Source organism: Mustela nivalis (assembly GCF_964662115.1).
Source record: "Mustela nivalis genome assembly, chromosome: 9".
Taxonomy (NCBI): domain Eukaryota; kingdom Metazoa; phylum Chordata; class Mammalia; order Carnivora; family Mustelidae; genus Mustela; species Mustela nivalis.
This window is the reverse complement of record NC_139028.1, coordinates 99,495,485-99,509,573: the sequence shown is the minus strand read 5'-3', so window position 1 is coordinate 99,509,573 and position 14,089 is coordinate 99,495,485. Positions and strand designations below refer to the sequence as shown.

At 39.1% G+C, this 14,089-nt stretch overlaps 1 protein-coding gene across 4 annotated transcripts in view; it reads right to left on the bottom strand.

Moving 5' to 3' along the window:
- Nucleotides 1–13,533, bottom strand: part of API5 (apoptosis inhibitor 5) — a 28,969-nt gene extending 15,436 nt beyond the window's left edge. For 2 of the 4 annotated variants that reach the window (XR_014298974.1, XM_082684040.1), the window contains exons 1-7: nucleotides 13,298–13,525; nucleotides 5,654–5,815; nucleotides 4,499–4,592; nucleotides 3,954–4,019; nucleotides 3,086–3,237; nucleotides 1,300–1,506; nucleotides 498–602 (exon numbers count right to left, since the gene is read on the bottom strand). Coding sequence is in view for 3 of the 4 variants with exons in the window: in XM_082684040.1 (XP_082540166.1) it covers nucleotides 498–602; nucleotides 1,300–1,506; nucleotides 3,086–3,237; nucleotides 3,954–4,019; nucleotides 4,499–4,592; nucleotides 5,654–5,815; nucleotides 13,298–13,366 (855 nt within the window). In the remaining variant the exon portion in view is untranslated. Of the gene's footprint in view, nucleotides 1–497; nucleotides 603–1,299; nucleotides 1,507–3,085; nucleotides 3,238–3,953; nucleotides 4,020–4,498; nucleotides 4,593–5,653; nucleotides 5,816–13,297 lie in introns of all 4 variants that reach the window. The other 2 variants (XM_082684039.1, XM_082684038.1) reach the window with 2 other exon arrangements.
- Between the last annotated feature and the right edge of the window lie 556 nt (nucleotides 13,534–14,089).

Sequence of the window (14,089 nt, the reverse complement as noted above, 5' to 3'; positions counted from 1 at the left end):
CAGCCCAATTCAACAATCATTATTAAGTGCGTTTCAGAATCAGGCTTGGCACTAGATTCTGAGAATCTAGAGATGAATCGATTAAATGTGGCGCGATAAACAAATGTTACAAGTGCTGTGAAAAAAATGTGTGTGTACCTTACAGCTGAGATATAAAGGAGAGTGGAAAACTGGAAAAAGGATCAAGGATATTTTGTATTAACCCAGTTTAAATCTGGCTCTTATCAATTATGGATAGAGAAAGGAATAGTTATGAATTAAACACCTTGAAATATTAAGGCTACAAAGAGACAGAGTATCATGAACACTATACGCAGTGCTTCCCACTGCAGCAAACTTTCATTAAGTTCATAAAGCATTCCTATGTGGTTAATTCTGGGACAGATTACTAGCTAGTTATCATACCTTTACTCTCTTAGAAATCAGAACTCTATGTTATTTATGTTAAAATATGGGAACGTCTTTTTAGTACTAAAAAGCAGATGTTTTTGTCTTACCTCCAACTGTATATCGAGACCCTCCACTGGGGTAGTCAAGGAACTGAGGTTAGGGAGAACTTGCTCACAGAAGTAAGTCACAAACCTCGTGGAATGCACATTTTTCTGTAAAAATCCAAAGAACAATGAGTTGTCAAAAAAAAAAGGGAGAAGGAATATTCTTTCAAATATAACAATGCCATCCGATAAATGCTGAGCATGACATCAAGAACTGTGGCTATAAATACAACACAGTGCGTACCCCAGAAATAACCTTGGTAGACAATACAAAGTAATTGTTGCAAAGTAATCTGGAGCATTTGGATCTCTATACATTTTCAAACTCTTCCTCAAATCTCATGTCAAACTTTTAATGTTGAATTCTGTACATTTTTCAAAAGGGAGGAGTCCTTTACACAGTGTTTTTCAAACTATTCTATGCACATCCAAGAAGACTCATGGCCAGAGGAATCACAAAGCCAGAGGAAAAGAGTATATTTACCTAAAACAATGATCTCCTAGAAAATTTACAGAAAAATGCTAAGTTACTGAACCAAATGGTTTAAAAACTCAGCCAAAACCACAGAATGTGATGCAAGATTTTCTAGACTGAAAAAAATCTCTAAGCAAGACTTTAAAAAGAAATTTCTTGCTGCTTTGGGCTCTCATCAACCCCACCAAGGGTTCCATAGAGCAAATATTCACTCCACTGTGTTACTATTTCATGCAAAAGTTTTGAGGAGAATGCTCAAGTGAGTATCTACAGAAATATAAGCTTCAACAGAGTAATCAAAATAGCAACTAGATAAAACAAAGAGCTCACAGAGAAGAGGGGTACTGCCTGCCGAGTGCATTGTAAGAGCCTGTCCACACAGTCAGGATCTGAGGGATTGAAGGTTTGTTCCAGGTCGGCCTGTTCAGCCACCAGTTCTACGAGTTGCTGCCTTCCACTCACTGTCTGAAGGCTTTTTAACCCAGAGAGTATCTTCATGAACAGGACAAATTCTTCACCAGTCACATCTTCTAGGACCTAGAAAAGACAATTCAGAATTATAGTACTGTTATCACTTGAGTGAAAAAGAAAGAGCAATACTGAAACAGTGTTAACCAATTTATTTCCCTTATTAAAGTCAAACTGCTGTTAATATTTCTGAAACACTGTTGAGAGGACATGGCTTCAGTCAGTTTAGCTTTAGAGTAAACCATGCATTCTCAGTGGGGCGAGATATGGTCTCCGAAGATGCAAAACCTGGTTCTTGTGAAATGTACTTCTTTTATGTATAAAGTACAGATACACAAAGAGTGCATAAACAGATACAGTATATCTGTGGCATTAAAATTTCACAGGAAAATAGCTAAGAAAAAATAGACTAAGAAGGCTCTTTGGAGGGGTGGTGAGAGAAATAAAAAGTAGAATTCTATAGTCTACTGTCAAATCAGATTAAGTTTCCTATATTTAAAAGCAGCTTGGGTTGCCTGCCTGGCTCAGTCAGTAGCGTATGTGACCCTTGATCTTGGGGTTGTAAATTCAAGGCCTGCATTAGGTATAGAGATTACTTAAAAAAAATAAATAAATAAATAAATAAAATAAAAAACTTTAAAAATAAAAGCAACAATAAATTATTTAGTTTATTAATTCACATTAATTAGGCAATTATATACAAAATAGGAGACCATACAAGTCCACATGAGTAGGCCTAAGCCTTTCTAGTCACTGATTGAAGAAACAAGCAATCATGACATACTCCACCAGGTTATTAGCTGGGGGCATAAGTAAAATATGTTGATATTCCCAGCTGGAGCGCTGTTCCTTTCGCTCTCACTGAAGAAATCTCCTCGGTAAGCAAGTCAGTGGTGTTAGTACAATTCTGATTTTTTTCTGAATATATGTATCAAAGCAATGATCTTCAAACTTTGGCACTTTATGAGTGAAAAGTTAGCTGTGACAAACGTTGCAAATATTAGCATGCCTAACTATGCTAGATGCTGGGAGCAGAGATAAGCTTGGTCTCCTGAGCTTAGAATGATATTGGGTAAGATGGGGGGCAAAAAAAAAAAAGAAGAGGCATTTCAATCTGTTTCCTTGTCATTTTGAAATGATCCAGAATACTGTAAGGAGAATATCCTAAAACTGGGGAAAGGAGTGGAAATTAGGTAAAATCTCCTTGAAGGAAATGATTTGCACAGAGTACTGAAGAATACCTCAATTTTGAGGATAACACCACAAAGATTTAAATGTGATCACATTCCTTTAAATTAACAGGTTGATTCATCATTACTGATAACCAAAATGCAAAACACCATATAAGAAAAGCCTGACTTCTATGGCGGTTTTAATGTATATTTTATACACATCTAATTTCATTTTTTTTTTTTTAAGATTTTATTTATTTGGGATAGAGAGAAAGCAAGCAAGGAGAGGCAGAGGGAGAAGTAGACTCCACACTGAGTAGAGAGCCTGATGCAGGGTTCAATCCCATGACCCTGGGATCATGACCTGAGCCAAAGGCAGAAGCTTAACTGAGCCACGCAGGCGCCCCATACATACTGCTAATTTCAGATATGTTCTTCTACTTTAGGGAAGTCCTGTTAAATGATCTAAAGCTTACCTTTTTGGATTCAGTTAGGATAAGTTCCTCTACTTCCTTTGTTAAGACTTCATCTGGTAAAGTCTTAAGTTTTGTAGAAAGGAATTTGATTGCTCGTTCTCTAACAATGTCCTCTCCTTGAAGTATTTGGCTAAACAAGCCACCCAAAGTCCCTGCAAAACAAAACAGTTGTACGTAGCAAGTCAATTATATATCTTCATGAAGTTTTTCCATTTAACTCATTTAATAGTATTTCTTTTCTAGTGAGTGAGTAAGCATCCTGAGTATCATTGATTCTGGCTAACTTAGTTTGAAATTTCTATAGCTTCAACCATAACAGTAATCACGTGCTTTGTTTATGGATTCTGAATCAATGTGAGCATGACTTTCCCCCTTTAATCATAATTAATAATAAATAAACCCAGGTATTTTGGAGAATTTCTTTTATGTGGCAAGGAGAGTCTTTCAACAGATTACTAATGGAAAAGTTTGATTTGTTTTTGCCATTACTTCTGCCATTTTTTTGCGTCACTAATATGTTGTGCCTTTTTTTTTTTAAAGATTTTATTTATTTGACAGAGAGAGAGAAGGGGGTGGGGTCAAGTAGACAGAGCAGCAGGGAGAGGGAGAAGCAGACTTCCCACTGAGCGGGGAGCCTGATGCAGGGCTTAATCCCATGACCCTGGGATCATGCCCAGAGTCAAAGGCAGATACTTAACCAACTGAGCCACCCGGGAGGCCCTGCTAAGCAGCTTTTTAAAAGAACACTTAGAACTTTTATGAAATAGATTTCTGGGTGAATCTGACTTTATCTTTAAGGAATAATGCCAACCTGCCCAATTTCTGTTTAACACATCAAGCACAATTCAGAACAAGAAGCAGGCCTTACCTTTTGCATCCATCTTAAATATACTTAACAGGGCATTGTTCACTAAGTTAAATTCTGCAGAATCATCTGGATAGAGAAAAAGTAGTACAATGTATAAAATGAATGAAAATATTTGCTTCATTTTCAAACCTAAAATTCAGCATAATTTCTCACAGACTACATTGAAAGCAGACATAACTAAGCTTTCTTCTCAAGTACCAAGAAATTACACCTTCCCTATAAAGGCAAAGAAGCTGGCATACCAGGAAAGCTTTTGCATTAAGATGTACAATTAAAAAACTACAGCAAATTGGGGGGAGAAATCATGATACATCAAAATTCCCAAAAGAATCAGTATGCCTTTATAAACAATTAAAAACAAAGCAAAACATTAGGAATTAGATAATCACAATCCAGTAAGCTTCAAAGTACTGAATGAAAAAAAGAATTTTAATTTTGATTAGAAGTAGTACCTTCAGCCATAAAGGGGGGGGAAGCTAAAAACAGAGTTACTTTTTCAAAAAGAAGTTATATTTAGATAAAAGGGTAATAATAAAATTCCTTACCAGTCTGCAGAAGTTGGGTAAGTATATCTGCCACTCGGGGAAGATTTTCTCCAGTGGCAAACTGAGGCAGCTCTTTAATTGCTTGCCGTCGAATCTGAATACAATTTTAAACAAAAAATTAACCAAAGTTAAGGAAAACTAAAACCGCAGAGAAACCATAATTAGGGGCATATGAGTCACCAAAATATAAAACATGAGACTTCTAGCTGTTTTAGAAATAATTTGCTCCAATATTAAAGTCAAGCTTAACAGAATAATTAAATATGTGGTAGAAAGGGATGTTAAATACGATTACCGACTGGAGTAGACAGATTTGAGAACATTAACAACAATTTATATAGTGATTACATGTAACTGTTGGGTCTTTACTACCTTTGGACACATACTGCAGTATCCTTAAGAACAGCTAGAGTGGCAATGATCTATCTAATAACTATATTTACTTTAGAATTTCCAGTATTAACTATTCAATATAACATCTGTGAATATACTCTGTGTACTTTATTCCAAATTTGTGGGCCTGGCTTATTTAGTTTAAAATAAAAATGGATAGGACTTATATCTAGCAAATTGTGCATGAAATGTTGGCAATTCACTAATTTCATTTGAAAAGCCAGAAGGTGTTAATTTAAAGTTCTTAGGAACCTGAATCAGAAGCCAGAATGCTGACAGTTAATTCTGTTCCAAGGAAAAACGATTTCTTCTTTTTCTAGAGTCACATGTAATAATTACATAGACAAAATTTTTTTTTTTGCTATATACAATATTTTGGGGTGTTGAAACTATAAGATGTAACAATATTTTAAATATCTAAGCAAGTACAAACTGACTGAAAACATTAGTCTAATTTCATGTGCACAATATATAACAATCTATGAAAAAATGTGAGCCACAGCCCATTTTTACCATTGGATAACATAAGCAAAACAAAGTATTTTGTAATTCCATGCATTTTTCACAGTTGAAAGATGGTGAAATAGAGAATACATTTTCTCAAACACAGATTTAAGCCTCAGTATGGCATCACGCCAAATGACACTGCAGTATTTCACTGTGCATAGATACAGTTGGTGTTTCAATTACATTAGCTGCACGCTGGAAGTATGGCAAGTGAGACATCTGAAAGCTTGTTGAAAGCATCAATCATAAACTTACTGATACATCTTCATCCTCACAGAGGTCTAACTGTGCATTGATAGCAGAGTCAGCCAATTCTGGAAAATGTTTAAAGAATTTCGGAATAAACTGGGCTGCTAATCTTTTTTCTTTTGTACCACCTTTCACACCATCTAGTATCACTTGATAGGCATCTTTATGCTGAAAGAAAGAATAAAGCAGAAAAGAAGAATTTTAAGGATGGGAAGCTAAACAAACTTGAGTCTGCTTTAAATTAGAAAAGTTTTACGTAGGGTAAAAAGTAGGGCTTATGTTTGGAGTTTTACTGTTTAAATCGGACACCTATATTCCTACTATCTTCTTTCTTGCATGCCCCATGCCCATGCATTATTTGTCAGTTGGGGAAGAGAGATGACGACTTGAATTTTAAATGCAGAAAGCAAATAGTTTGTTGACACATCAACGCTTCCTTGTACAGCTGATTACTGACCCTGACCTTGAATACTTTCTAGATAGTCAACATTGGATTAAGATAGATTCTAATGTCACATATTTAAGTTTCTATTAGAATACATTCAAAACTCACTTGTTTCCTTTTACTTATTTATTTTTGAGAGAGAGAGAGACAGCACACAAGGTGGCGGGGTGGGGACGGAGAGGGGGAAACGGAGGGAAAGAGGGAGTCTCCAGCAGACTCCATGCTCAGTACGGAGCCCAACACAGGGCTTGACCTCATGACCCTGAGATCAGGACCTGAGCTGAAATCAAGAGCTGGATGCTTAACTGACTGAGTCACCTAGAAGCCCCTCATTTGTTTCCTTAAAAACAAAAAACAAAAAATAAAAAAACTTTCAGAAGTGTTCTCCCTCAGATACTCATAATGTGAAGGGTGAACAAGACCTCAATCCCACTTACATACACCCTTGCCTCCAAACCAGTACTTTTCTTAAACGACAATGATCAAGCTGGCAAACAGGAATGATAAATCCTCAGACTGTAGATACACATTCTGTTTGGGCATATGGATAAAATTTCTAATTACTGAAAACATTAAACATTATAATAATGATACCAAATGTGCACACAACATAGTGTTTACACTGTTCAAGGCAATGCTCTGCTTTAGATATGTGCTTTGGATACTTCCATGCCACCAAAAGGAAAATAACCAATAAAAATCCAGTGGATTATAGAAGTGCCCAAACTTTAGTTTCATAATAATTCTTTCCATAGACAATACTATGTTAAGTGGAAAAAATAAAGCAAAATACGAAGTTATTTAGGTACAGTAGGATCTCAATGAAGGATTTCAATAACAGAAATAAAGTGGTCCAGTAAAAAGACTAGTCACAATTAGATCTTTTAAAGGTACAGATTTTAATAAATTCTGCAAAATACTAGACTGAAAATTCAAATACTGCCAAACCATCTAAAAAAATAATAAATTCTAAAAGTTCAAAAAAACCTAAAATTCCACCAACTGATTGACAACTCCTCTTAATATCTGAAACATAACACCAACTCCTAAATAAGAAAAATGTCTGTGAATTAGGTTAGCTTCTTCATGAAGTGCAGACACAAATCAATCTTCAGGAGTTACTATTTCGAAAGTATATTACACACTGGGCTCCTAGGTGGCTCCGTGGGATAAGCCTCTGCCTTTAGCTCAGGTCATGATCTCAGGGTCCGCAAAGGGCTCTCTGCTTGGCGGGGAGTCTGCTTCTCCCTTTCTCTCTCTGACTACCTGTGATCTCTCTCTCTGTCAAATAAATAAAAATCTTAAAAAAAAAAAGTTTCCCCCCAAAACCCCCAAAAACATATTACATACTTTTTAATGCAAAGGTCTGAAAAACTATGGCTAACTTCTCTACCACTGTATATTCCTGTGTTTTGCCTCATGTCTTACAGACAGGCTTCATAAAATCAAAGTTTTAAACAGTTCTGACACCCTTACTTTTTGCAGGGTATCAAATCCAATTTCCTTTAAATCAAACAAAGCTTTACTTATAAAGTCTTTTGAAGAAATTCCTTACAGTGCCTAAAACTAAATGAAGAATCCCTACCTCAAACAATTCATTCTGTCAAGAAAAAAAAAACTGAATTAGATATTAAACAACAAAAAAAATCTGAATAGAATAAAAAGGAATCATTAGCGACATTTATTGAAAGCCTACCAGGACTGAGTAATGCCTTATGTACATGCCTCACGGTAATCCTGTGAGTTAGGTGTTACTACTATCCCTATCTTTTGTTTTATTATTTTAAAAAATATTTTATTTTTTAATTTGAGAGAGACAGAGAGTGACAGAAATAGAACACAAATGGGGTGAGGGGCTGAGGGAAGAAGCAGACTCCCGCTGAGCAGGGGGCCCCATCCAGGGCTCATCTGGGATCATGATCTGAGCGGAAGCAGACACTTAACCAACTGAGCCACCCAGGCACCTCATCCCTATTTTTCAGATGAGAAAACCAAGACTCAGAAAGTGAAATAATTTGTCTAGAGCTACACAGCTAGACAAATAGCAACCTGAACACAATTTTTTTTTTTTTAAAGATTTTATTTGACAGAGATCACAAGTAGGCAGAAAGGCAGGCAAAGAGAGGAGGAAGCAGGCTCCCTGCTGAGCAGAGAGCCGGATGCCATGCTCAATCCCAGGATCCTGGGATCATGACCTGAGCCAAAGGCAGAGGCTTTAACCCACTGAGCCACCCAGGTGCCCCATGAACACAGTTGTGACAGGCTCTAAAGTCAAAATCTGTGCCTAATACCAAGCCTCTTTAAGTTCTGAGATCTTTCTTAACAAAGGAAGAGAGAAAGCAAGCTTGCCAGATCTAGGACTGTCAAAGGGAAAATGTGAGTCCTAAATATAGGCTCTACACAGGCATGTACACTGAGATATAGTATCCCAAACACAGCAATTCCTTTGAAAAGTTAAGCACTTTAACATATTCAAACTAGAAATCAAAGCATCAATTTTATCAAATAATTTCTATAAACATTACTAACAGACTTAACACTGATTACCCTTTATATAATGCAAAATAAAATGCTCTTCTTTGCCAGTTGTCTTCTAACTGTAGCATAGGGACAAGACTTTTTACAGAATCTCTCTAAAATAGTTATTACTTCTGTTTTTCCAAGCAGGAAACAAAATATAAGTGATATTTTCAATGATCTCAATGATCACAGTGATTTAGTAGCAGACAGACTGTAACCATTATAAAGTATTCCAAATACTACATGGCACTGCTTATTTTTTTCTCTTCCAACACAATAGTATATCTCAGCTAGATAAATAAATTTGTGATCCTAACAAGAAGTTTTAATTGTAAACATTTTAATGCATTTCTGAAACTACGTATTTGTGTGTGCTTTTAATAGCTAATTAAAAAAGCAAAGTCTAAAGAAATCACTAAAATATTTTCAAGTAAAAACTCAAGCTGTAATAAGATCTACATTCAGCAGATACCTTCTACAATAAGAAATTTGTGATAGTGATTGTCAAAACACAATGAATATATTTAAGTGATCAGTGACATGCCAGGTAAAGCCATGCTTGAGATCAGGATGCAGCTTCTAGGAAATAAACAATTTTTAAATTTTATTTATTTATGAAGATTTATTAATTTTAGAGAGAGAAAGCAGCAGCGGGAAGGGCAGAGAGCCGGAGAAAGGGTCTCAAGCAGACTGCCTGAGCACGGAGCCCTACACAGGGCTCACTCTCATGACCCCGAGATCACGAGAGCCAAAACCAAGAGTTAGCTGCTTAACTGCACCACCCAGGTGCCCCTAAACATTTATTTTAGAGAATAAATGATATAGTTTCAACAAACATATTTCTCAAGTATGACATAAAAAGAAAACGGATATGCTAAGCTATATTACTACTTTTCCTTCACTCAATAATCTAGTTTGTAGGAAATATTGAATTAACACTTTATTAGGGAAGTATAGTGACAGACTGGAGGGTTTTGAGGCATTAAATAATGCTTTACTTAGAATTTATTACTCCAGGTTTGCTTATTAGAAAACATACTCATGGTTTAAATATATGATGTGAGAATATAAAGTTCTCATCTTCATTCATATATATATACATGTACACACAGTAATTACATGGATATATCATTTATTATATAACATATTAACTGTATAACCTTATTATTAATGTAATTATACCTGCTCTTTGAATGTATTTCTTCAACTGTAAAGAAAAAATATCTACTGAAGGGCAAGGCACAGTGCAAAGGAGAGAAACAAAAGAAGAGTCTTAACCTCAAGACTTTATAATTTGGTAAGGGAATAAGAGAAGTCCTCACATGAAATAAAATATAAATGTGGAATACTATAAATGAACACACAGTGTCAAGGAGGTTCATCAAGAGAAAGATCTGGTCTGAGGATTTTTTTTTTTTAAGATTTTTTTTTTTACTAAAAAAAAAAAAAAAAAGATTTTTAAAAAATTTTTTTGATAGAGAGAGATCATAAGCAGGGGGAGGAGCAGAGGCAGAGGGAGAAGCAGGCTCCGCACTGAGCACAGAGCAGATACAGGACTCAATCCTATGACCCTGGGATCATGACCTGAGCCAAAGGTAGACGCTGAACTGACTGAGCCACCCAGGTGCTCATGATCTGAGGATCTTCTGAGGAATAATTTTGAGGAAAATTAGCCGAAAACCTCAGGGAACTTGTGTTTTTCCTAGTATATTCAGAGAGCATTACTCTGAAAGAAGGACTGACAGTGGTGAAGAGGGCGCTCCCCTCAACAAAAACAGCATGAACAACTGTGGTACTCTGATCTTTGACAAAGGATAAAAATAAAAATAAATGTTAGAAGGAAGTTCTAGACTAAAAACTCAAATATGGTCTCAGATATGTCCAGAAAGGTACCTGTAAACCTTGTAAGTTAACTGAAAATCAGGCTTTGCTACATAAAGAATGTAAACACTTTCTTTCTCTCCTTTAAAAAAAAAAAAAAATCATTAGTGCGGGGCACCTGGGTGGTTAAGTGCGTTGAGCCTCTGCCATCAGCTCAGGTAAGCTCAGGTCACAATCCCAGGCTCCTGGGATCGAGCCCCGCATCGGGCTCTCTGCTCAGCGGGGAGCCTGCTTCCCTCTCTCTCTGCCTGCCTCTCTGCCTGCTTGTGATCTCTGTCAAATAAGTAAATAAAAAATTAAAAAAAATCATCAGTGGTGTTCCTTCCATTAAGTTGGCTCCTGCTTTTAGTTAAAATTCACATGTAGTATCTTGAAACCTACTATCTTTTTTGGTAAGCAGTTTCAGGACCTTTCTCTAAAAGGGGAAAGTTATTACACAATAGAACAGAATGAGTAGCCATTGTTGATTCGTCCAGCTTCAGACCTCCCAGAATTCAAAGAGTCTGAGACAATCACTGCACTTCATTATGCACAGGTCTTTCTGCATCAGAGAGCTGCCTGCCAGCTGTCATTAGAGTGTCATGAAGGTATTGATCTCACATCAGGTCAAGAAACTGTGCTAAAATTTTAGCAACTGGCACAGTGTGTGGCACATGGTAGGCAATCAAAAAACGTACTGAATAACCCTCACTAAAGCCTGAATGAAAAAGCTCCTCTTCTGTTTTCACAAACTTCTGTCTCCTAAGCGCTCTTTCCCAATTAAAAGCATATTTTTTGCCTTGACAAAGCCATTTTTGACCTCTTAAGGGAGAACTCTCAACCTTACCTGGTACTTAAGATTAAAGATGACACTAAGAGGAAAACGCGAGCAATTCTTAATTCTTCACAACATATATCACGACATATATGTAAATTCCAGTCTGGATTGTATTTGCCCTAACAGACTCTAAGCAGGTGGCTGTCAACCTTTTTGCTATCCAGTAAAGAATGAGGATGGGGGTATGAGACATGACTAAGTACACAGTTTCTAAGTTTCCCTAAAAAATTTCACCTCTTTGGGAGGGCACCATCTACAAACTGAGGATCACTCTCCTGGTTTCTACCCCATCTCCTCTGCTGATCTGCAACAAAGTCAATTTTAGGTAGAACAATCTGCTACACTATTCATCAAATCTGTCACAATGAATAAGAGTATCTTCACTTCTGGGGCGCCTCGGTGACTCAGTGGGTCAAGCCTCTGCTTTCGGCTCAGGTCATGATCTCAGGGTCCTGGGATCCAGCCCCACATTGGGCGCTCTGCTCAGCAGGGAGCCTGTTACCCGCCCCCCACCCCTCTGCCTACTTGTGATCTCTATCAAATAAATAAATAAAATCTTACAAAAGGATATCTTTACTTCTAAATCTTTCTAGGAACAGTAACAAAATCAAAATATGACTGATCACAGTTTTTCCAATGTTGTCTTACTGGACAGAAAATTTCTCCCTCAGTACCGAGCGACCTAACACACACACTATATTTTCATCTGCAACAGACTGTCAGTATACTTCTCACTGATGATGTCAAAATTCTCTACTGAAATGGAAATATAGTTGGAAGGAAAATAATCTGGTACTTTAAACTGGTGTATTTACATTTCTAGGTTAAGCTTAAGGAAGGTCCTGACATCCCAATTCTCCTGGTGCTGTTCAGCGAGGAAAGAATTTACCTGAATTACACATGTCCAAGAAAAAGGGGCTGAGGGGGGACAGTGCCACACAGCCTTGCTAATGTTAGTAGCAAACTACAGGATCTTCTACTTTCTGCTCCATGCAAGAGACAAGCAGAAGAATCACACAAAGTTTTAAGCACTGAAACGATATGGCATAGAAATTCTAAAAACAATGATCAAGATTTACCTGGGAGAGCCTGGTTCTTTTCCCAAGAAAACATACACACACACACATCCCAACTCCTTAAGTCCAATATACTCCAGTTCAATGTACTCCAGGACTTGAAAACTCACAAAGCAGCCGGTATGGTCAACTCAACACTGCTGAAATTGTGTGTCTTGGGGCAAACACTGCGGAGAGCTCTTGCCAAACAACTCTATTTAAAGCTGCACTCTCCCCCTCCCCCCCGCCACTGCACGGTCCCGTTATATTTTCTCCACAACACTTTCCAAGGCGGGTACCCAGCTTTCTTACTTCTCACTGGTTTCCCTCACCAAAGGTACATTCGGGGAGAGCTCGGGTAACTTTCTATCTTGTACCTTCAGGGCCCGGCACGGCGCCTGTTGTGTGTAGTAGGCGCCCCAAACCGTACTGAATAAATGAAATCGTAGGCCCTCGTTAAAATCTGGGAAAAGGGCCCCTCTTCTGTTTTTCACAAACTTTTGCGAGCTAAACACTCTTCCTAAATTAACAGCAGCTTTTCCGCCTCGACAAAGACATTTCTGACCTCTTGAGAACTCTCAGTTTCATCTTCCGATGGGCTGAGGTCCATCGGAAAGGAGAAAGACTTAAGAGCCATCTGCAGGGCAAGACTCAGGATGAGAATTAACGGGGCGGGGGTGGGGGGTGGTGGCAGACGAGGCTGAGTTAGGAAACCCCATGGTGAGAAAAGGGAGGCGGAGGAGCCTGGGACCGGGGACCCGCGCTCTCCCTGGCGAAGCCACAGTCTACGCTCCGAGAGGAGCCCACCCCGACGAAACAGCCGGGGCCGCTGGGAGCCCGCGGGAGGACGAAGCAGCAGCCCCCGCTCGGCCCGGGGAGCGCTTTCGAGAGGCCGCGGAGCGCCGGGCCCTGCAGGCCGCTCGGGGACTTACCTGGCCCACTTGCTCCGTAGCATCGGCTAAGATGCCATAGTTGCGATAAAGCTCCTCCACGGTCGGCATGGTGAGCGACAAGCCCAGGGCCCGCTCCTGCTGTCGTCTTCGTCGCCGGCGCCACCGCCGCCTCTAAAGTTCTCCAAGCCCGCGACCCGCACTATTACGCCTCCAGCTGCCGCCAGTGCCGCCGCCAGTCACCGCGCTCAGGGCGGCTCCGCCCCCAACGTCTACGTAAAGACGTGCGCGTTGGGAGCGGCCTTCATTGACCGCCCATGCACTCCCCCCTTGGGGTTCTAGCGCCCTCTAACGCTTGGCTGTGCAAAAAGTTACAAAGATGATTAAATTTTCTCCGGCTCCTTTGAAGGATTATGTCTAGGAAGGAGCTCTCGGTGGGGGTGGAGGAAACTGCAAAGATGACTGCGTTTCTGCTCTTCAAAGATTTCCCACTGGGACGCCTGGGGGGCTCAGTCGTTAAGCGTCCGCCTTCGGCTCAGGTCCATCCCAGGAGCCATGGGATCGGGCCCCGCCTTGGGCTCTCTCCGCTCTACTGGAAGCCAGCTTCTCCATCTCCCTTTCCTCCTACTTGTGTTCTTTCTCTCGCTGTCCCTCTGTCAAATAAGTAAAAAAAAAATTTTTTTTAAAGATTTTATTTATTTATCAGAGAGAGGGAGAGAGCGAGCACAGGCAGACAGAATGGCAGACAGAGGCAGAGGGAGAAACAGGCTCCCCGCTGAGCAAGGAGCCCGATGCGGGACTCGATCCCAGGACCCTAGGACCATGACCCGAGCC